The sequence below is a fragment of the Eutrigla gurnardus genome (assembly GCF_963514095.1).
Source record: "Eutrigla gurnardus genome assembly, chromosome: 9".
In the NCBI taxonomy this organism is placed as follows: Eukaryota; Metazoa; Chordata; class Actinopteri; order Perciformes; family Triglidae; genus Eutrigla; species Eutrigla gurnardus.
Window position 1 is genome coordinate 2,498,732 of NC_139923.1, and position 25,246 is coordinate 2,523,977.

Below are 25,246 nucleotides of genomic sequence, written 5' to 3' on the forward strand. Positions count from 1 at the left end.
GGAGATGGAGAAAAAGCAAATTGACAGTCCACTATGACATTTTACGTCAACAACTCAAAACCTACAACAATGCAGTCAGAAAAGCAAGAATTTCCCAATTTCTCAAAACTCATCACCAACCATAAAAACAACCCCCGGTTCCTCTTCTCCACCTTCAATATTTTAACAGGTTCTAAGTCAAAGGAAGTTTTTAAGACACCCACCGATGATCTTTGTGAGAACTTTGCAGACCACTTCAGAACCAAAATCAAGGACATCAGATCCTGCCTTTTATCCCATCAAGTTTTAACTGTTAACACACCTGAACTGATGTCCTTACCTGAGGTAACACTGGAGAGTTTTGCCCTGGTTGATGCAAGGACACTTGGTTGAGTATTCTAAGTAAACCCAACAACCTGCCTTTTAGATCCCATTTCCACACCACTTTTAAAATCGTTTTATGGATTCTTCGAGGAACAGTTTTTAAACATCATGAATTGCTCTCTTCAGACAGGTGTCTTCCCCACCGCCTTTAAAACGGCGGTGGTGAAGCCCCTTCTGAAGAAGAGCAATTTAGATCCAAGTGTTTTTAATAACTACCGACCTGTATCCAACTTACCATTTTTAAGTAAAATTTTAGAAAAACGACCAAGTTAATGACTTTTTAAACAGAAATAACATCTCGGAGAAACATCAATCTGGTTTTTGGAGAAACCACAGTACCGAGACAGCACTTTTAAAGATTTTAAACGACATCAGATGGAATTTAGATAACAAAAAGCTCACTGTGTTGGTTCTACTGGATCTAAGCGCCGCTTTTGATACAGTAGACCATCACACTTTATTAAACAGACTCAGCCATCTGGTCGGCCTCTCTGGTACTGTCCTCAACTGGTTTTGTTCTTATCTCACAGACCAATGTTTTTATGTAAGTATGGATACATGTTCCTCAGGAACCCATGAAATTGGATGTGGGGTTGCCCAAGGGTCAATTTTAGGTCCACTTCTTTTTAATCTTTACATGCTTCCTCTTGGGGATGTCATCAGGAGACATGGCATCAGCTTCCATAGCTACGCTGATGATACACAACTGTACACCGCCGTGTCTCCTGATGACACAGGGCCAATTGATGCCCTTTTTAACTGTATTTTAGACATCAAGTCATGGATGGCAGTGAACTTCCTACAGCTCAACCAGGACAAAACTGAGGTTTTAGTTATAGGTCCCGAAGGCCAGAGAGAGAAACTTTTACCAAAACTACAAGATCTTAAACCAACACAATCAGTAAAAAATCTGGGCGTGATTTTTGATTCTGAGCTGAATTTCATCCCACATATCAGAAATATGACAAAAATAGGTTTTTTATCATCTTAAGAACATAGCCAGAGTCCGCCTGTTTCTCTCCCAGGCCAGTACAGAGGTGCTAATGCATGCTTTTATCTCCTGTCGTTTAGATCATTGTATTGCCCTGCTCTCTGGTCTTCCCAAAAAGAGTACTCTAAATCTCCAACTTCTACAGAACTCAGCCGCACGCGTGCTGACGAGGACCAGAGGGCGGGAGCACATTACACCAGTTTTAAAATCGCTGCATTGGCTCCCCGTACGCTTCAGGATCGATTTTAAGGTTCTTTTACTGGTTTTTAAATGTCTTAATGGCCTTGCGCCCTCTTACTTATCTGAACTGCTTTTACCATATCAACCCTCGCAGACCTTGAGGTCCTCTGGCACCGGCCTTTTATCTATACCAAAACCAAGAACCAAAACCCACGGTGAGGCAGCATTTAGCCACTACGGCTCCCACCTGTGGAACAGCCTGCCGGAGAACCTCAGGTCTGCAGAGACTGTTGACATTTTTTAAGGCAGGTTAAAGACACACCTTTTAAATCAGGCTTTTAACTAATATTTATATTTTTATTCCATTCTTATGTGGTCATATTTTATGTTGTTCCTCTAGCTTGTTTTTTAAGACGATATTAATCTTAAATAATTTAATTTGTTTTATTTACCTATGGTACAATTTTTTATTTTATTTCTTATCTTACGTATTCTTATCCTTTTAACGTTCACTACATTTATTTATCTTTTGTCATGGTCTTAATCTTATCTTATGTCTTTAGGTTTTAAGGTTTTACTCCAGAGTTTCCTCAGGGGGGAGTCCGGGCTGCTGCTGGGAGTACTATCATTGGGTCCCTTCGGCCCGACCAGCTGTTGTCTGTCAGGGTCGGAGGGCCTTGGCACTGGTGCCCCCCGTGGCACAGTCTGTGACTCCTCCCAGCATGGATGGCCCCAATGACGGTGCTTCCTCAATTCTCAGTGCCTTGCCATGTCTCCCTATTGCCGGTATTGTGTTTGTGTGTGTGTGTGTGTGTATGTGTGTGTGTGTGTGTGTTTGTGTGTGTGTGTGTGTGGGTGTGTGTGTGGAGGGTGGGAGGGGTTTACTTTGTTTTTATCTTTGTGTAAAGCACTTTGTGCTGCGCACTTGGTGTATGAAAAGTGCTTTATAAATAAAGATTGATTTGAGATTGATGTTGTTGTGCAGCTAAATCTGGTGGTTTGAGAGGATCCAGCAGTCCTGGTTTGGGTCTGGGACTGTAAAGTCCTGTATTGTGCTGCTCTACACCAGGAGTTCCCAAACTTTTCAGCCCGTGACCCCCAAAATAATGGTGCCAGAGACTGGAGACCCCCACTGTCCCCGGAGGTGACTGAAACATAAGAATGCGTGCGTCCGGCGTAGGGGTGTGTGATATGACGATATCAGATTGTGAACGATTAAAATGTCTCAAATGTCTTCGCGATCTGCCTTTACAGAGAGATCATTAGTATCGTGCTACAGTGCACATTCAATCAGCTGCAGTTCTATGGCTCATACACACAAAGTTGTTTTCTCAGCCAAATCTTAAGATTCACACAATTTGCTAGCCCGTTACATTCCTTCCCTAGAAAGACACACCAATAAACAAATTATAGCAAACAGTAGGTAGTGGCTAGGAATTAATACCCTCCCCCTTTTTAGTTGGCAACAGAGTGGCATGGATGACAACACAGATGTGTTGGTCCCTGTCCACGTCTGTAGTTTGGAACTGGTTTGGATATCCAAGGGTTCACACGTCGGATGGCAACACGACAAACCTTTTTAACCACCTCAAAGGAAAGCACCCGCAACAGTATGCTGACAGTCAAACAGTGAGGGGATCCACTTGAGTGCGCCAGCTACAACCATGCAGCCAGAGGCTACATGCCCAAACAATTCTAACAAAGGATTTGAAAAAGGCACTCTGTATGACATGACAAGTGACATTTTACCTGGCCAAGGATAGGATTCCCATAAAAAAAAAACATGGAAAATTAGGGTTTTAAAATACTGATCAAAATTGATCCGCAGTACCAGATACCCAGCTGCAAATATTTTTCCAACTCAGCCATTCCACGGCTGTACTCCAAATACCGCTTCAAGATCCAACACAAAATTCAAAACGTCCAGTTTTTTGCTACAAGTGATTTGTGGTCTAGCCACAATTGTTAGATTTTATTTTAATGTTATGTAGCAAGAGTGCACTTTACTTGAGCGTTGTTGTTTATCTTTTGAAACCAATGTTCATTTGGGTAGTTATGCAAAAGTCTCTGGTTGTACTTGAGTACATGTCAACATTCTTGTTGAATATTCATACTTTGCAGAATTGCACTAGGACATTGAATCAAATCTGTTTGAAAAGGTACTTTGGCATAAATGGTCTGCTATTCTTTCAGTTGTGTTACCTTGTAGGGTATTATTTTGATAAATAGGGAAATTAGTTTGGTTGTACTGTTCAGTAACTTGCAAAATAATTTTAAAAACCAACTTGAAATAGAATCATGATAAGATTGTGGATTGTGATCCTGCCTGAAAAAAATCTTGATATAATATTTTTGCCATATCGCCGACCCCTAGTCCGGCATATCCAAACACAGGCATAATGACAACACAAAAGAACAGAACAGCCCGACAACCATGATATGATTTTACATCAACAGTTTACTATCAGATAAAAGCAGAATATCTCTGTCAGTCATCTCCATGGAACTTATGAGAGAACATTGCTGCTGTCAGGTACAAACTTCATTTTGACACAATTCTTTAATGTCCATGTTGCCAGAAGAACATCTCAGTCAAAGCCATGAAAATCATCTTGCGACCCCCTACGGCATCCCACTTTGAGAACCCCTGATCTAGAGGACGTTTCTGCTTCAGATGGTAAGCAGATTGGTGGTGCTGCCTGACTTTGTGGGAACATACTTTGACACAGTTTGCACTCTTGTTTCTTGTTTCACAAACCTAGCAGTATGCGCTAACATTACAGCAAACGCAATCAATTGATAGGAATATGCAAGGAAACACATATCTGTGAAATAAACATTTGGAAGATCCATCTTGATAAGATAGTATGTATTTCACATGGACCCATTCTTTCTTAGTAAGGCGGGCCTTATTTTGCGCGACGGTCACCGTGACCCCTAAGCTGTCAAACGCAAAGACAACTGTCTGTCAGTTCCCTCACAGAGATATTAACGTACATATTATTTGGATAGGATTTCCTTAAAGAAACGTCATCAATGTAAGTTGCTTTATCATTGACAATCTCATTATATTTAAGTAAATTAACACTGTTTGATAATACAACAGTGTGGTGATGCAAGTTAATTCTGGAAAAGCACAGTTAAGGATGAATAATTGGAAGAATAATTGGAATTAGACCAGCCAGTGGATGTAAACGGTCACCCAGTGGGTATGAGTCACACAAACTAATGCTTGTTTGTCAAATCACATTTGAGTTTTCAGATAAGTTTAAAATACTGGCAGATTAAAAGGAGAAGGAGAAGTGATGACCGTAGTGATGAGGAGGCGGTTAGTTGGGTAAAGTTAGGGAGGGGGAGGGGAGGTGGGTCTCTCTGCTGTCTGGCAGCAATGTTTTGAAAGGGGAGCAAATATATACACAATTTTTGGGGGATACCAAGTTTTACAAATACAATATTATTGACTGTATCTCCTACTAGACAGGACAGACGGTGGTGCAGGGAAGCTCAGATGTGAGTCGAGGACAGAGCAGAGGAAGTGAAGGAGAAGCAGGACAGGAGCAAAGTGCAGCTGTTGCTGCACCAGGAGGAGCGGAGGTCGGAGGACCAGAATGTACGACAGTTAGACTTTGTGAGCGCACAAAAAAATTGCTAGTGGGGGGAAAAAAATGTCACCTCCGCTGCTGCAACTCCATCCTAGGGGAAAGCACTGAGACTGGAGGAGCCGGGATTCGAACCACCAATCTTCTTGGAGGACGACTCGCTCTACCTTTGAGCCACAGCCACCCCCCAATAATTCACAGGGGCTGAGGGGGAAAATCCATAATTCAAAAGACTATCAACTATTGAGAAGCATTGTGAATTTAATTTTAAAAGCAAGATGATCACAATTATTTTTTCTGAATAGTGTTTATCTTTTGCCATATGGGAACAGCAATAAGTCTAAAAAATGTCATAACACTAGCAGCTGAGCTGCTGCCGGCTGCCTCTCTCGACTCTGCTCTGCGGTATGCAGCCATTAGAATAGAATAATCGAATATTATTACTTTGTGTAATGATGTCCATCTTGCCTGTCAAATTAGTTCTTCTGACGTTCTATCGACCTGTCCTATGTTTCTAGCAAGGAAAATTTATTCAGCGAGAATTATCGCTATCGATCTATCACCCGGTTCTAAGTCAGAGTGATGATTCATCAGACATTGGGCCCTAGTTTCGTGGTGCAGCGAAGGGTGGCGCAGGGTGGCAGAGCCGGCGCAATGCAAGTTTCGACCAGCGCAGCCTTGCGCACGGTCAGTTTGGCAGTTTGGTGGATGGCCTGCGCCGAGATGGGTGTGGCGGCGCAGCAGGGGGAGGCGTCACAGATTCAGCTTGGCGCAGCAGTTGTTAATACATATTGTATATTATACAACCAATCTGTATTACTTATTGTTTATTAGTATTATATATTGTTGATAAGTATTGTATTGTATTGTTTATTAGAATTGTATATTGTTGAACTATTCTATTGTGTATACCATACATTATTCATGTATGGTATTGTATATTGTTGATAGGTATTGTTTTTAGTATTGTATATTGTTGATACACATTGCATATTGTTAATAAGTATTGTATTGTGTATTATTTACGAGTATTGTTTCCTACATTGGTTTTATATTGTTTATTAGTATTCTATCCCCCCCTCCCACCCCTGAGCCACTCCCGCTCCAGAGACCACATCACACACTTCCTTCATCATTCAGTGGCTCTCGATACAACATTGCATTCATTCAGATCCTGCTCAAGCCCTCAACAACCTGGCCACCTCAGACCTTACAGACTTCCACCGTCGCTGCCCCACCTCCGATCCTCCAATGCAAACCTTCTGACCCCCATCACCCGGACCAAATAAAGTGCTATATATAGTCCACTGAATTATTAATTATTACCTAATTGTAGTATATGAATGATTATTCATATCTATTGTTTCTTATGTGCAATGATTTGACAATAACGGCATTAATGATATTGAGTTGTGTACTGCTCATATTGTTCTGCATTTCTGTGTTGTGTGTTTATGTGTTCATGTCCAGTTTAACCAGCAGCATCAGAGTTAGTTTCAAACTTATGTGCAGCCAAAGTCCCTGAACCAGACGTGCAGCAGATTAAAAACAAAGTGGTGTAATAAAAACCAATGAGATGTATTGAGCACCAGTGAAACATAATGATTACATTGCAGTGTGTGAGGACATGAATGCGTGTCATAAACTGTAACTTCAAACTTGTCTTGAAAATCAATAACTAAGTTAATTAATTTTGTCTATAAATATCTGTCACAGTTAGGCAGACAGGAGGACACAAGACACAGCTGAAGTAGGTGACCACTGGCATACGAAGGGGAACACAGGGGTCGGGGAACACAGGGGCCGGGGCACACAGGGGTCGGGGAACAGCCGAGACAATGAGGGTTGGTAGGCAACACCAGAGCAAACGAGACTCATGCAAGACAGGTGGGGTGGAAGACAGGTGGGGGCATGACATATGAGGAGAGTGGCTATCAAAACACCAGGGGTCCGTTTCACAAAGCAGGTTTAGTGAAAACCTTGAGTTAGTTAACCCTGAGATGAGGGAAACTCTGGTTTTTCGGTTTCACAAAGCCAGTTCAGCATAAATCTGAGTCAGTTACCATGGTAACATACTGCGTGAACCTAACCTGCTCGCTAGCAGGTTTGCTTCCACAAACCGTGAGTTTCTCCCTACATGTCTCCGCCTTTTTCCGGAATCTGAACCAACAAAAAATGTGCCATCCTTTCCAACCTAATCGATATGGAAATAAAAGTGATTCTAGCAGCTTTGCGTCGGGAGAGGATTTTGATTACCTTTCCTTCCAATCACATTAGATATGATCTAAACAATAGACATTTTCAACATTTCATATCGCGGACATAATCCGCAACCAGATTCTTTGTGGAGGTAGTGTTTTTGCGAACGGGAGATTTATGAAATGTTTAAGTACATTTCTGTGTTGAAATATCTGCTTATATTTACTGTTTAATATGTGAAATATGATTAAAATCATATGCCTTAGTCAACGTATTTGCGCAATATTCTTATGCTTAATTTTCAACTGACGCCACTTTCTTTCTGTGCCTGGGGGGATTACACCCAATGAAAATGATAATTTATTCATTGCGCTACTTTGTGAACTACGGAGTTGAACCCCTGTCACCTGCGCCATGGGCGGTGTTGCTAACCATTACACCACAGTGTCGCTGTGCAGGTCTGAAAATAAAGAGTTATTACCTTTAGATCAATAGACTGTTTCATTCAGTTATACACATTAGATCGGGCAGTAATTGTCTGCCACGCTAACTATCGCTACTTTGCTGCAGTTACGTTGCTCCGCTTTCTCAGGATGAGCTCGTTTTCTACATAAACACTCAGTAATATCTAATGACGCTCTCCCCGTTGCCATGGTGAATCGTAGTATCGGAGCTCCATTGATGATGGCTTTATAGAGTTGGCAGGCACGCGCGTAACTCAGAGTTTACATACTCAGAGTTGACTGAACTAATTCAAAACCGCTGTTCTGAAACTGAAAACTCAAGAGTTGCCCATCTCAGAGTTGGTCAACCCAGAGTTCAGGGTTAGGTTCAGAGTTTGTTGAACCTGCTTTGTGAAACGGTCCCCAGGAAGCATACCACAGACAAACCCTATGGCTAAGACAGCGTCTGCGTACATTTACTTAAAGTTTCTTGTTCAGCTATAATTATCAAGTAAATTATGAATTGAACTCGTTCTTCTGCGTGTCTACTTCCAGAGTTGTCTTTTACTTGAGTCACTTTAAAGCAAGGGTTGGTAATCGTGAGAAACTAGCAAGAATATGCTATATTTTTTTAAATGATCCAGCTGAGAAACCCAGAGCAGTGTTGCCAACTCTCTTCCAATGAGAGTAGCGAGCAGCAACAACTCCAAAAGTCCTTCAACCAAGGGAGAAAGTCACCAAGACGGCAACCGTGACAGGCCGTCCCTCCACATACACTCAGCCCAAATGATCCTGATGAACGTCAGCAACAAACATGGCTAGTGTTCGTACTCATAGCTGTCAAGCTAGCAGCTTGTGGAAGACTCCGGTAGATTTGCGACCCCTCAGCATGGTGGTCTTCTGTTTGGTGTTTGCATGTTCTCCCTGTGTCAGTGTGGTCCTCACACAGTCCACATGCAATTTGATTGATTACTGTAAACTGCCCATCGGTATTTGAATGTGACTGGTTGTCTGTCTCCATGTGTCTATGTAGCCCAATGTCAGCTGGGATCAGAACCCGCATTAATATTCAATTAAATTCATTTAAAAGAGTTGTCTCTCCTGATTGAAAAGTTTAGCAGACGTTCAGTCAGGAAGACTCACTATTATTTTCCCCCTCATTCACACGTTTCACTAGTGCTGCTTTGTACATGTTGTAAAATATGCCATGAAAGCAAACGGCGTCCTATGTTCATAACATCATCCAGAGATCCACACATCACTGGTTTACAATAATACAGCAATATGATATATTTGCATTAAACAGATGAAAAGTATGCTGAAATAATTACATAATTACGACAATTTCAAAAAAAAAAGTCATGATTTGTTAGGTCTGTCCACAAGAATTACATAAGAAAATGCCAAAAACAAAACTAACTAACAAAACAAAACTAAATGCCAAAAACAGGCTTGTTTTCTGAATGGAGCTCAATGGAGCTTCGGTCTCTTTAGTTGAAATATTACATTGTATTTTGAAGTTTGAGCTTTTTATTGGTGGAAGGAGAATTGCAAGGCTATCATGACACGTTCAAATGTTATCGTGCTAAATATAGTTTCTGGCAGGAAACGGTTCATCACCATAAATAGAGATAAAATAAAATATTAGAGAGATAATTATGAGCTGTTTAACTACTAATGTCAAGACCTTTTTATTGTTTAAATCAAAGCAAATATTTGAAGACAAATACCATGTGTATTTATTTGTATGCAAATAACCCCAATAGAGTACTATAAAAGAGAAAAGGGATCAAATTTGGATTATTTTGAGAGTTTACACTGGATTTTGGACAGTTGAATATTTTTTGTTCATCTGGAGCCATACTGTCAACTATAGTTCTGAGGAAGAAAATCAGAATTGGCTGGTCAGACTTTGCAATGTTCTGCAAAGAAAATAGAACAGATATGTCAAACTCACCCTAACCCACAGATAATGTCTCCTTTAATTACTTATATATCTGTTAAAACTTTATTAATATCATTATTTCTTTTTCTATAGCGGTGAACTCTGTTAAGACGTCCTGCCTGCAGGGAAGGATCTCTGCAGTAAACATTTCTATATTTATTTGACTTTGAGATTCGGCTGTAACAATCACAGATAAATAAAAAAATAAATAATAAATATTTTCTCTGCTCTGACTTGTTCTCTCAATCACGACTGACGGGTGATCTACTCTGAAGAGAGGAAGGGAGATAAACTGTTCATCGGAGCTGTTATTATCCATCATCTTTTTTCCTTTAAATCCCCTGCAAATGGAAAACAGAAACAACAATCACAGAGCAGGAAACCTGCCGTCCCTGTGTTTGTCTGAGACTGAGACAGAAAAATAATGATGAGGAGGAAATTGGTTTCGCTGCGACGCGGCGTCTGTTTGCTGATCCTCTGATGGCGGCCGATGAGTCTCTGCAGCAAGACACAAATCTAAGAAAAAGTCTCTGGAGCTGTTTGGAAATAGAAACGTTGCAGAAGACCGTAAGGAAGGAAGGTAGTGACTGTTAGGCTGAACACGATGGCTGAGAGCAGATCTAAAGACAGGAAGTGACAGCAAACCAGAGAGGCAGCGATCAGACTGAAGGGGTTTTAAATCAGTCGAGGATGTAGTCAGGGGGCTAAAACTGATATTAAAACTTTGTCGGACACTTTTTGGTACAAGCATACAACCTATCCAGTATTAATATTGAACCCCTCAACATGTGTTCTAGCCAGGTTGTCAGCTTAGAAAATGTATTTTTGTCCATTTTAACACTATATTCTTAAAAGTGGTAAAATCTGATTTTTTTCCAAAGTGCTTCCATTTTCTTCCATGTTACCTACTGTTATTTGGGCAAATGTGCAATATAATCCAATTTATGTGATAGCATGATCATTAAAAAATAGGGGTTTGAATCTTTGGCTTCACAGCGATTCGATTGGATTAACGATACAGTAGTTGGCGATTTGATTCGAGGACGATTTTTTGTTGTTGTAACGATTCAATTCGGTTCGATTCTGTAAACCAAGATTCGATTCAGTAACTTGTAACCAAAATTTTATATCCATGAAATAAACATGCTATAATGTGAGTGAGACAATCTGTCTGCTCAGTTATTTTTAACATTTTCAGTAGACTACATGCTGGCAGGGGGAGTGTGTCTTAAACGTATTAAAACATTAATCATAAGTAAGAATCGCGATTCCTCCGATTAAATGCATTTATATCGATTATTGGTGAAGCCAAAACGATTCATTCTATTAATTTATTTTAGCAGATCGATTTAGTAGAATCTATAGGACTGACAATCGATTCATCGATTAATCTAATGAATCGTTACACCTCTATTAAGAAATAATAATCAATAAATACCACAAGAGTATCACACCACAAGGGGCACTGTTGTGTCAGCACAGCTGTGATTTGGCATGAGGCAGCAGATCCAGTGCAGGTGATCACAGTGTCAAGTCTGAACAAAACTTTATAAAGGAGTGAATCACACAATCACACAACAGATTAACTTGGTCTGTTTGTCGACACAAACATTTATACCTCAAGATTCTACCATCAAATGTTGCCAGAAACAGGTAAGCTAAACTGTTTTTCAACTAGCTATACTTCCCAGACAGATAGCTAGGCTAATTTACTTTCAGAATTACTAGCTTACTTACTAATAGGTAAATTAAGTTTTGTGCAGATGTGCAATGGAAATATTATGTTTATAATTTATTTGCTGCACAGCAGCCTATTTTAGTCTGCTAGCTAAAATTGTTAACCAGTTTGTTAGATTGCCAAGCCCTCAGTTTATGTCAGATGACATTGTAGTGATCCACTCAGAAACCAATCATACTAGTGTAGTGAAACATTTATTTGCCTTTCAGATGCAATAGCATGGATCCAGAGAGAGCTGTAAGCCTAGTGTCCAAAGAAAAACAAATAGGAAGAGATACTGATTGGGGAAAATGTTTTATTTGTCAAGACAAATATGGAAAATACAGCCAAGATCAAGCCCTAAGAAATCCTTCTGAGAATGGGCTAAAGTGTATTAGATTGAGAGCAAATGAACGGGCGAAATACCAAGACGTGGAGTATGCTGATGCCCCGGAGAGAATTGAGGAGTTTCTGGACACAGAAACTGAAAAGATAAAATGGCACAAAACATGCTATGTCGGCCTTCAAGAGCATGAGGTTTGCCGCATATGATCACACCCACTACACAAGATGGGGTGCTGTATTCATAGCAGACATGGAACATCTGGCACAGACTGCACCACGGGTCTACCAGGGCTTCCTAGATGGTGATTTTGTAGGCAAAGAGGCCAAACACAGCTTCAACAAGGTGCCATTTGATCTTTGCCTTGAGCACATCAACAAAACCGGAAAGGTTGCTGGAGGATTGGTTGGCATCACTCGAAATGAGACAGCTAGAAACCGTTGGTCCATCACCTACAATGAACGTGCATCTTTAGCACAGGACACTAGATCCCTGTTTGGACTGACACATGATGGAGAAGATGATGAAGACAACCATAAACACTGCCTTCCATCAAGACTCAGACGGGATAATGATGATGTCATTCAACTTGTAGACCAATTCCAGAGATACCATGTCTTCCAACTGGAGAATATGTATGAGTTGGTGTCTTTGACAACTGGTGATGTTGCTTCAGAAGATATACTGAATGACCTTACACAGCTGCAGAGTCTGGGAAACAAAAGGTAACTGAGCTGGTGAAAAAAAGAATGAGCACAATGAACACAAACTTCCATAACAGCCTCACTAAGAGAAACTCAAAACATTCTCAAATCTTTACAGAACTGACAGCAAACTTAGAAAACTCAAATCCAAGTGTGTGAAGCCTGACAGGGATATTTTCCGTTGCATCATTGTATCCATGGACAGTGGCAGAGACGTTAATATAGATGGGCTTCTCCAAGAGGAACTGTGCGCAGCCCCCCTTTCACTTGCCACAACAGAGTCAGTGCTCAGACCTACTAGCAAAGCTGATTTAGCCACCATACTACAAGCTGGTGCAAAAGAGACGGTGCTAAGTCCATCTCTTGTGGGAACATGCACTATCATTGATGGGATGGCTTTAGTAAGAGCATTGGGAAAACCTCAAAATGTATCAACCTTTGGGGATTATGCTGACATTTTCGTACAGAAAGTGACTGGCAATCTACATGGGACCATTAGTGGATCTACTCTTTGATCAGTATCTACAGAACTCCATAAAGGGTGGAACAAGAGCAAAACGCAGCGAAAAATTCGCATCATTGTAAGTAATGATGGAATAGTTTCATTGAAATGGACGAAAATAAGGCCAACCTGACACAATTCCTTTCAATTGAGCTTGAAAGGCATGTCACTAGTATGGTCTTGAAATTGTAATAAGTGGGGGATTTGATGATGCTGAAAAAGTGGCAACGGCAGCTGGGATGGATGTTTCCCACCTACGGGCAGATACCCGGATCTTACTACATGCTGTTGATGCCACAACCAAAGGGTATAAGAGGCTCATCATTCAGTGCAGAGACACAGATGTACTGTTGTTGCTTCTAGTATTTGCACACCTGCTGAGCCCAGAAATTTGGATGAAAGCAGGAACTGCCAAGAAACCACGCTACATTAAAGTGCATGATATTAAAATGTCAAATGAGATTCTGAATGGTCTGTTGGCATTTCATGCCATAACTGGATGTGACACTCAGTGTTTCCCCCACGTGAATTTTCTCCGCCGCTGCAATAAAAATCCTTTAAAAAAATAAAAAATAAAAAATAAAATGTTTTTTTTTTTTTTTTTTTACGTAGCTCCTTTTAGAAAATGTACAGCGCGTAACGTCAATTGAGCAGCACGCGGCACATCGTCACGTAACCAACATCAAAGAAGAAAAATACACAGCGAGTGTGGCAGTTGTTGGCAGTAGGCTACCCTACACGGTTGCAAAGTTACATTGATTCTAGCAGTAGCGAGTGAAGCGGAAGATCGAAGAAAGAAGGAAAGAGTGAGACAGACAGAGAGAGAGAGAGAGAAAGTAAGTTGCTAAAATGTGTCGCTACATGACCACCAGTGTTAAAAACCCTCTGAGCCCAATCATTTTATTGTATCTATAAACCGCAACCTCCGTGCCGTTTTTCCTCTAGTATTGGGTGTGTGTGTGTAGGCCTATGTGTGTGTGTGCGTGTTGTCGCTTTTTTTGGGATCACTCATAGCCTTTACAGGAGCTTATATCCAGTCAGGAATTTATAGCCTAGGTATTTTCGGGAACTTTGAAAAATGAATCCATACTGTTAGATCCGATGTTGTTCTTTATTGCCATATAAAATCCGTTTTCATCGCGTATTTTAGTTAGGGATTTATGCTAATCGCCTGTAAGCATGTGGTCATTAGCATAAATGCAGGGAAAAACCTAAGGACTTCTTAAAAGATCATGAATAGTTTCTATTATGTATAACTTATATTTATTTTATAATTTTCTCATCACTTTTTGACTCCCAAGACTAAGAAGAAGTGTTTTAAGCAATAACAAGCTTAATCAATTTGCCTTTTTTGTGTCATATCAATAAATAATTGTGAGATATTATTTGCTTTTTTTTTTTTACTGTCTAATTGATAATTTCCTACATTCAAACGACATCACTGCAGCACACATATTCTGATAGTCCAGGTTGTGACCCAAATAAATGATAGCTTGACAGCTATGCATTATAAGGGTGATAAATGCAATCTTAATAAGAGAATAAATCCAGGCGAACCAAAACATCTCAAAAATGGCTTAGGGCTCAGAGGTTAAAAGGCTGGTACAAGCTCTTAAGGGATGCACTGTGCACAATGCACAATGCATATATATTTTTATATACAAAAATATAAAAATCTGTAAATGAAGACACAAAAGGCAAAGTTACAACACCAATAATCCCATCTACAGTAATACACAGGACTGTTTGAATAGGATTTAAGTGCATATTCTCCTCTCAAAGTGCACCAGATTCATGCATTCCAATGTAAAGGGTACAAAAAAATTTCGGCCCGGGGGGGGCATGCCCCCGGACCCCCCTAGAGGGTTCGGGATACTCGTGGATACTTTACCACCAACTCAGGATGCCTTGTCTCTGCACCTCATGAGGGCCCACTATCAAACAAAGGTTTGGAAACAGTCAGTAGTGACCCATCCACAGTTGCCCTCACCAACCAGTTGTGGTTGGCACATGAAGGATGGAATGCTTGTCCCCCAGCTTTTAACCAAAGAACCTGTACTGGCCAGGGGCTTGGAGCTGACGATATGTGGATGCAAGGAAAGTGGAAGTCAGTGCAGTACTAGGCAGAGTCGATGTCGAAAAAGTGGAATATTTTGCAGTGGGGCAAGTGGGTGTGCCTGTGCAGCTTGGTGCAAGAATACTCAGGTACTCACATCATTATTATAGAGTTTTGCCACGTTACTGTATATGCAACTGTGTTGTTTCAGATTATTTGGCATGATATTGTTTTTCCTGTTTTGTAGATTAGATTTATATTTTGCCCTTGGATGCATGCATGCATGTTTTGTATTGGAAAGGTATTCATTATCAAAACAGTAAACTCTTCTTTTGTGTCCCTGACCAGGACTCAGACTGAGCACATGGACATGGTCCCTGGGTGCCTTCTGTTGGCTGCCTACCTGAGTGCCACTACTTGGATGGGGAAAAAACAAACATACCTTTGCCATACTATTACATAGTTATTACTACTAACTAGTTACTGACACCTAACCCTAAAGAAGTGAGAGAGCAGTTATGTTAGGATGGAAATAATAACTATAGTGATATGTCAATTAAACATAATTTGTGTTACAACCTGGTACATTAATGAAGTCAAATAGTACCATAGACCACCATCTAGAGTTCTACATTTCCGCCTGGATATTAAAGTATTATAACTTGTGCAGCATTGCACTGTCTCTCCCTACAAGCTTTAAATGTGGCATGACCCATTCCCATAGATAGGGGTACTGATTGATAGAGGTTTTGGGATACTATGTTATGTTTCCAAGCTGATATTCACATTGAAAACTGGTTCTCTTTAGGCGGAGATTGTTTTTTTTATGTTCTAGTTCTGTTTTCTCTTCAATTGTACAATAAATGTTCACTCTGACACTTCCCATGAGTGTTAGCTTTCATTTGATTCATGTAAATGGTCCTTGTGGTTGTGGAGATATTCAACATTTATTGTTGGCATGTCGTGTTGAGCAGGAAACCAAAAATGGCCTGTACAAGCAATACATGATTGCTTGTACAAGTCACAAAAAGAAAATTTCAGCTTGACAACCACCCTAATATCTTACCTTTGGGTGTCTTCTAACTAAAAAAATAGGGTGACAGCTTGTACCAAAACATGTCCGCAAATGTCTTAACGGAAGCCCTTTTCAGATTTGGCCCCCTGACTAATGTTGTTGACTAACAGCTGCAGTTATTATTAGTGCTATAATATAATAAGATAATAAGCATTGCTGTACCTGCAGCCTTTCACACACTACTTATAGATTTTATTTGAAGTACTCATGGCTGTCGTTACTGCTCCATTTCTGTTTTCTCATATAATAGAATTACTTTAATAACAGTCACACCCTGACACGGAAATACATGAATCAGTATAATTGGAGGAGCTGTCCTCGGGCATTTAAGCTGTTGCTTGTTTTTTCTCCACGTTATGTGACAGTTGAGATCCGTCATGAGTTAACTGCAGGAAAACATTTCTACCTCCTCTCACATCTCTGTTGGGAGGAAGAGATGTGTGACGGAGGAGAGCGAGGCGACGTGAGGCGAAGTCCCGTCCGTAGGAAACGGAACAACAAACGAGCAAAAAACATTCTCACCTGTAATTCACATTCAAAGGATTATTTGTGAATATGAATATTAAAAGGTGATATCCACCTTTTAATATTCATATTCACAAATAAGATGAGAAATCTATTTTATGCACAATATTCACTCCTGTTATAAATTAATTTCAAGATGTACGGATGTTGATGATAATAGTACATTTTATAACACAGCCATGATCTGTTAAACTACACAATCCTCGATTTTCAAAGAGCTGTGTGGAGCCTTTCTGGGGAAACGAGGCCTTCATACACTATATTGCCAAAAGTATTCGCTCACCTGCCTTGACTCGCATATGAATTTATGTGACATCCCATTCTTAATCCATAGGGTTTAAAATGATGTCGGTCCACCCTTTGCAGCTATAACAGCTTCAACTTTTCTGGAAGGCTTTCTACAAGGTTTAGGAGTGTTTTTATGGGACTTTTTGACCATTCTTCCAGAAGTGTATTTGTGAGGTCACACACTGATGTTGGACGGGAAGGCCTGGCTCTCAGTCTCAACTCTAATTCATCCCAAAGGTGTTCTATCGGGTTGAGGTCAGGACTCTGTGCAGGCCAGTCAAGTTCATCCACACCAAACTCTCTCATCCATGTCTTTATGGATCTTGCTTTGTGCACTGATGTACAGTCATGTTGGAACAAGAAGGACCATCCCCAAACTGTTCCACAAAGTTGGCAGCATGAATGCATCTTTGTCATGACGTCATCGCTTCTAGAGCTCCGTCGATAACTTTGTTTCATTTCACTGAGTGTTGCCGGTGGTTATCTCTGCGTTATCTCCGTGATGCACCGCTGTCGGCTATTTCTGATACTGAGATTGTGATTCAGAAAACTTAATTGTTCATGAGACTTCATGTGTCAAAAGCATCTGTTTATGCTGGTAGGCCACAGCTAGATTTGCTAACGTTAGAAAACTGATGAAAAAAGTAAATAAAAACCCACACACATTGGAATATTAATTTCAGCATTCGATTAGTATAGATTTTTTTACTATTTGAATTATATTCCATTCCTGAATTTCATTCCAACAGCCCTAGTGTATACCTGCACCATTTTTTATTTTTTTTTGTCAGTCGGGACATTATATATGAAAATGAACAGTTATGTTTATGCAGGTTTAATTATGGTTTAGGAAAAACATTGTGGTTGGGTTTAAAATATCTACGTGAGTTAGGGTTAGGCAACAAAAGGAACGTTGGGTTCCATCCACCTCTCTGTTACTCCTAAACGGGTGTAATGGTAAGGACGACCTCTGGCAAATGGCATTACCATGGTTACGCCCTTGGTGACCCTAGTTACTGCAATCTTGAAAGTGAGGAGGGAGTGAAGGGGCATTGAGTTCACACATGGCTGGATGTGACCCTCCTACACATTGAGCCTTTAACTACACAGTTTGGAAAGGCACCAAAATTACCTTTTAAACCCAAATCAAGTGTTTAATTGAAAATCTTAATATCTTATTGCGTTACTTTTTACATTTTTATGTAAATGTCATGTGTGTAAAGATGACATATTATGAAGAATTGTGTTAACTTATAATAAAACCTTCTTTAAGATTAGAAACAGAATTGTTATTGTTCGATATGACATTATATTCATTCTCATTATGTATAATTATTACTTTTTATTTGCAAAATAATGTGTCACGTATTCAGCATCTTAAATGAAGAATTTAAGGAGGTTTCTGTCATGGTTCTGCCAGGACAGCTAGGGGTGTTTGTCGTGTTGTGTGTTTTTTCCCTGTCTGTTTCCCCCCTCCTTCCTCTTCCTCACCGGCTCCTCCTCGGGGTGTGTCTGGTGGGCATGCTGGCGGTCGAGGCGGAGTGGCGCACCTGTTCTCCATTCAGCTCATCAGCTCCCAGCCTACATAACCCTGGTCTCTCCACCACTTCGATGCCAGATGATTCCGTCCCTACGGTGATGTTGTTACGCTTTGTATCGCTAACCTTCGCTAGCCTAGATGTGCTTCTGAGTTCCTTAGCCTTCTCCGCTAAAGCCTGTCTTTTGGCTTCCCTCTCCAGGAAACCCCCAGCGCCTCTCTGTCTGGACTCCTGCCTGCCTGGCTGTTCATCACCTCGGCTGCCAACTGCCGACCTGCCCGCACGGCCACGTCATCCGCACCAGCTCTCTGCACAATTACCTGTTATAAATAAATACTTTACCTGCCGCTCAGTCTCTGGTCTCTCAGTCCGGGGCAACAAACAAAACACAACAGTTTCAGGAGCTAGGTAATATTCACCTGTATGTAGCGATGTTCCGATACCATTTTTCCCTCCCGATACCGATTCCGATACTCGTGCTGTGGGTATCGGCCGATACCGAGTACCGATACCAGTGTGTTTTAAAAAAAGAAAAGAAAAGAAAAAGATCATACTACACCTGCATGACTGTGATATGATTATCATTGTAATGAATGGAAGCCATTTATTTTTAAATAGAACAGTATAAAACAGTAGTGCAAATTTGCAACACTTGTGCCACCCCTCGAAATTGAGTCTTTGCATATGTTGCACAGGGGTCTGAAGTTTTTAACTAAGTTCAGCGTGAGATTTTGGCTGAAGCTACGTGTCCACAAGCAGCGTTATTTCCACGCTTCCCATTCATTGTCTATGTAAGAAGCCATGCAATGCCTTCGCGTTGCGGTGAGTTTCGAGAGACGGCGCCGCCTCCCGCAAGCTCTCGAAAATCTTTTAAACTGACCGTTGTCGATCTAAAATAAAGACAGATTCAGTAACTGCATAGCTTATTTCTTACATAAAATGTTTTCAGAAACACATTTCGGTGAACTATTTTCGTTAAAATAAGATTTTTTTTAAATGATCCCTGTAATTTGTCTGTGTGAGAAATACTAGATGTGACAGGTTGAAATGCATGTGTGAGAGCTCTGTTTGCATGTTCATCATGCGGCTGACATGATGCGCTAACATTAGCTCCTTTTAACAGGTGTCACGTGATAAATTCTTCTTTGCCCCTCTAAAACAGCAGCTGCTGCTGGCAGCACAGCGCAACTGTTTTAAGAGCGGCAAAGAAGAACTGTGTCAAAGCTAACGGAAAAATAAATTACGTGGTATCGGATCGGTGCCTGGACTCCAGTACTCACCGACAGTGAGCATTTTCGGCAGTATCGGAGGCATTTCCGATACTGGTATCGGAATCAGAACAACTCTACCTGTATGAATGTAATCTCTGGAATAAGGTTAATGAAGTCATCGTAACGGAGACCAACATTGTACAAAAGTACCAAAACAAGTGAGAAAAGTTAAAAGTTTGTAAGTACATCAGGAGTTTATTTATAAGAACACTTGCCAGATAGCTTCTACTGCTAAAGCTACCGCTGTTGCGTAGACGGCACTTCCGTGTTTACCCAGCTTCTTCTACTTCTTCGTTGGTGTTTAATGGCAGTCGGCATTTACCCAGCTGTTTCCGTGACGCGAGTTATAAATGCTTGTATTATTATGTCAACACTTGTCAACACTTGTAAACACGGAACTTGTCACTCCGAACCATCACTTTAAGATTCAGCTCCAACACAGTCAGTACAGGTTCAGGTTTCCTGTCATGATGCAGACTCTCTTATTTTGAAGAGACATGAGGTACTTATCACATTCGGATTGTAATTCCTAAATGTTCCCGAGGCTAAAGTGCAGCTCAACGGTGTTCGGTCCTCTAGCTCCTGACATTGGGATTTCAAATTGGAAAAAGAGCTTCAGTTTCATGCTCACTGTTGAATCACTTGCCAATGTTCCTCCTCCAGATGAATTTATTCAAATCCAATTACACCCTCCGCAGCGTTTTGCTCCGTTGATTTCTGTTTGTGTTTTGTTTTTCGCTTCTCAGCTGCTGATCTTCTCTTTCATTGAGTGTGTTCATAATTCCCATGAATATATGCTTGACTTAATGGAGCATTGAGAATTAATTTGGACTCCGAAGGCTCCTTAGATAAGCTTTTCTACACCGCAGGCACAACAGTGTAACTGCTCCATAATAGGCTATTTTCCAGGATCTAAATGAGCTTCATGAGCATGCAGAGAAGAGAAAAGAGAAACTCAGTAAACAGAGAGTGTGAGGGAATTAAGTTCAGTCGGCAGTTTGTGCTCATTAAAGCTTTTCACACTGAGATGATCAATGGGAGGAGAGACGGCAGCAGACACCACCACCTAGAACTCATTATTTATGTTTTATAAAGGGGGTTTTAACAGTGTATCCCATGCTAAAATGCCAGTAGAACAGAAATATGATCCGGTTTAACAAACGGAGGAGAAAGGTGCAGAAACGGATCTGAAAACTCGTCTCTCTTCAACGTAAGAGTCTCTGCAGCAAGACAGGAAACTTGGACCTCCTCAGCTGTGTCTGATTGTTGAATTCCAATGAGCAGCTGTTGGATTTCTGCAGGAGAACTGACGAGGAAACATCTGCATACAAGGTGGAGAAGCAGACGTGGAACAGAGCTTCTCCTTCAGACTCCGGGGGAATCGCTGCTGAGGATCTACTTCATGATGTGACAACACTATAGATACAGGTTGTTCCATGTCGGGAAACCTTTAGGTTTGAGTTAACATGTCGACTTTCTTAAACACGTAGGGGACCTTCATCGCCGTGGTTACAATTATTAACATGTTGTTAAGGTTATGGAACGATAGTTCATGATTAATTCATGAAAAATAAATAAATATGGATGATAAATAGAAAACAATATATATATATATATAAGGTACCATAAACAACAATAAACTTTGGAAGAAATAAACAATACCGATGGAAGCTGTTGTGTTGACCGTTCTGTCCACCAATCATCGTGGCTCTACGTCAGCTGACTTCCTGCTTACCTCCCGTCATAATTACTATGACAAGTTGGAGGTGGGACAAACATACATAGGACTTTCACTCAGGAGTTTGCTGTTTGTGTCCCATGGGAGAGCATTCATTTGAATCTGTCAGTAAATGTAATAATGTAACAGACATTTATGTTTAGCCGACCTATGATGTTTGTACTAAATAAAGATACGTAAAGTTTTGTACTGTTTTTTTTATTCTTTCAATTTACAACTTTAACCACATGTTTAAATATGTTTCCTCGAAAATTGAGAATGCCGTTTATTTGTAAACAAGTAGTTGGCTTTTTGTCTTGAAACAGACCTGACAAAGCATGAATTATGACTTTTTACAAATCGGCATTATTTACTTTTCTCAGTTTTTTATACATTCATTGCAATTAATACACAGCCAAATCTGTTTATTTTGGATTGCTTGATACGGTGAATAGAGCTTGGTAAAATTTGCCTCGGGATGATGATTTAAATCCAGACATACATATCTGGATTTTCCAACATGAGCGGGATGGTTGATGAAGCATTAGTATCTACGTGGCGATGAAGCGCTCCCCTCCCTCTCTGCAGCGTGTCGAGCATGAGACGCAGCATTAACTAATAAGAACACAACAAAGTATTCCGATATCGATGAATAAAATCCCAGGATCGGTCTTTTGATATAGTGTAATTAACAGGAACATCGTGACAAGCTGCTCCTCTGAGTTTCTTAGCTTTTCTATCTTTAATATTTAACAGGTTAAACAGTTGATTATTAATATCCCAACTGTAAACTCTGTTTGTATTGGGGAAACACAAAGTCGAATGTTAAAATGTCAGCAATATCATCACGTTGTATTTTTACCTAGTTACAATCACAAAGTGATTACCTGATGGAAATTTAAAATATAAATATTTTATTGTTAGAACTGTAATGGAATTTTTAGGTATTTAGAACGTCAATCCGTATCGGCAAGTACTGAAATTTAAGTACTTGGTCTGAAAAAACTGGTGCATCCCGACCAAATATCCATTCAAAAATCATGAATCATTTGCAGGAGCCTCTGCAAGGTTTCCCTTATTTTTATGCAATAAATGCCTCAGCTTAATAAGTCATCCTCTCCTTGTGTTAAATTTGCTTCAAGTCTTGAATGTATAGAGCCAACCATAATTTGCAAATAATATTTATATCTCCCTCAATCCTACACACTCCGTTAACGCCCTATAAAGTTCCAGAATATTGTATCCCACATTCCAATATATGTATGAAACATAGTTTTAAGATGTTATATTGTACTGGATTTGATTTAGAGGCTACTGGAGTTAATATCCTGGACTTTGCACTGTGAACATGCGTGAAGCCTCAACGACGCCTTTATAATTAAAGATTAAATGAATCTGTCTGAAACTACACAACATGTTGAGTCGCACAATCGTTCCACTTAGAGTTTCCTTCTTTTAACTGTGAGTGTTAAAGATGATGATGCATAAAATAAATTACAGATTTCCATGGGTTTACACTTATTCAAAATCTTTGTTTTTATTTCAATAGCCAGCTGCAGTATGCTGTTGTCACTGCACTACATTGTATAAAGTTCCCTCGTTAAGAAGATGAGTGCTCCCGAAAAAGTCAAGCATATCCGTGCTTATTGATGACACTCTTACTAAACAGAGAATTTGGGGATTATGCAACAACAGCCACAGTAATTCCTTCATGGGAAATGCTTTATTTAGCAATTTAGCTAAATCAGCCAAGCGTTGTCGCTCTGGGCTACAGCAACACACGGGGAAGCCAAACACATAATTCATTAGCAGCCACATTGCAATGATAGAGATGATGGAGAGACGGTGGGACATCCAGAAGGGGTCAGGCCGAGGGGCAAAAAGACTGATGGGTGAACAGGCAGAACAGACTATGTACTGCAGGGCTGATGGGCCAAGAGGAAACAGGTGTGCTGGTAGGAGGGGGGCAGGGTTCAGGTGGTGGAGGGAGGAGTAGAGAACAGCAAGCATTCACTTCTTATCAGGTTTCTCAAGTTGTTGTGAAGTGTCACGGAGACAGTTTTGCCTTTTAGAGTTGAAACTATTCGTTTTGATTAACGGATTCATGACTGAAAATGAATCACCAATGATTTTGAAATTTAAAGTTTCTTCACAATTTACTACTTTTCTATCTTTTGTATAAGACTGAGATGAACATTTTTCATTAGTTTTACTTGTTTGTAAATGTTTTGATAATGCATCATGTGTCAAATTTCAAACGCATGCAGTAAATCATTATTAATGTGCAGTGTGTGTGTGTGTGTAGTCTATGTGTGTGAGAGAGTCGGGTAGAGAGAAGTAGGCATGTAGTGTTTGCTCTTTACATCTGTCTCTAATCTTTCTGGATTTTTGCTGTAAAAAACATTCCAGCCCCACAGCTCGGTCCGGTCCGGTCCGGTGCGAACCAGCTACTCGTGTGACTGCGTTTCTTGCCGCCTTATCTCTCCTCCATCTCCCGCCTTTTATCGCCTCATCATCCAGCTGCACACGCGCGAGATGACAGGTGCGCAAAACACGCACGAGTGCGCGCACACATGTAGCATGTGTGTCCACACCAGCTTCATCTAAATAACTGATCTCAACATCTTAAGTGTGACCTGTTGAAAGATTTCGACCTTACGCACGCACGCTCCCACGCACGCACACACACATGAAGTCTGTGACCGGACTGCGGAGCCGTACCTTCTCGGAGGATCTCGTTGTGGAGGATCAGGAGCAGCAGGAAGCAGACTGCAGCGGCAGTCAGAGCCCAGGCCAGTCGGAGTAGCTGCATGAGGGAGAGCCGAGAGTCGCACGAGGAACCAAAAGTCCAAATTATCCGCAGGCTGGTGCCTTCTCACTGCGCCGCATCCATCCCGGTGCGGCTGAGAGGACGACGAAGACAGGAGACGGGGGACATATCCGGGATGTAAAACTACGCACGAGCCTGAGGTGACAGATCCACAGAGGAGCAGAGATTTAAGCAGGTGGTGTTTCTTTTCCCTCCCCAGACTCTCCGGGTGACGGTGCCGGGGTCTTCGGCGCGCTCCCGGCGCGTCACGGTGCGCAGCGGCGGCCTTCAGCGGCAGCAGCAGATGCCCGAGGTGATCCCCTCCACCGCAGCATGTTCATCAAAACACAGAAATGTGCTCCGGGTGGGAACTTCCCCGTCCTGTCCCGCCTCCCACTCACAGCGCTCTGCGCTTCGGAACCAACGAGAGTCTCCGTCCGCTCGTCCGCGTAGTTCCCCCCAGAAGTGGAAAAAGCAAGACCCGACCCGGCTGGAGCAGCTCAGCGGGCATGTTCCCCGGCTGGTCGGTGCCCGGCTGCCTGCTGCTGGAGAGTGGACGAGGAGGAGCTGCAGCTGCTGCCTCTGGGTCTGAAGATCTGCCGCGAAATGCAGCGTCCACATCTCTCTCTCTCTCTCTCTCTCTCTCTCTCTCTCTCTCTCTCTCTCTCTCTCTCTCTCTCTCTCCGTCTCTCCGTCTCTCTCTCGCTCTCTCGCTCTCTCTCTCTCTGTCTCTCTCCATCTCTCTCTCTCTCTCTCTCTCTCTCTCTCTCTCTCTCTCTCTCTCTCTCTCTTTCTCTCTGTCTCTCTCTCACTCTCTCCCTCTCTCCCTCATCACAGACTGACGTCACACCGGTTACGATAACGCTTGTCAGACATGCAGCTATAAAATACACCGGGACTGATGAGCTGAAATTAACAGTTCAGTAATAGTTAATGAATTATGAAAGATATATTTATTATTGATTTAGGACTATGAACATT

The 25,246-nt window shown here is 41.2% G+C and overlaps 1 protein-coding gene across 1 annotated transcript in view; it reads right to left on the reverse strand.

Moving 5' to 3' along the window:
* The window catches only part of LOC311019039 (chemokine-like protein TAFA-5), an 81,034-nt gene extending 56,247 nt beyond the window's left edge, over positions 1-24,787 (reverse strand). The window contains exon 1 of the mRNA XM_084018205.1: positions 24,178-24,787. Within this exon, the coding sequence (XP_083874331.1) occupies positions 24,178-24,268 (91 nt within the window). The 5' untranslated portion in view covers positions 24,269-24,787. The remainder of the gene's footprint in view (positions 1-24,177) is intronic.
* Positions 24,788-25,246: the final 459 nt, after the last annotated feature.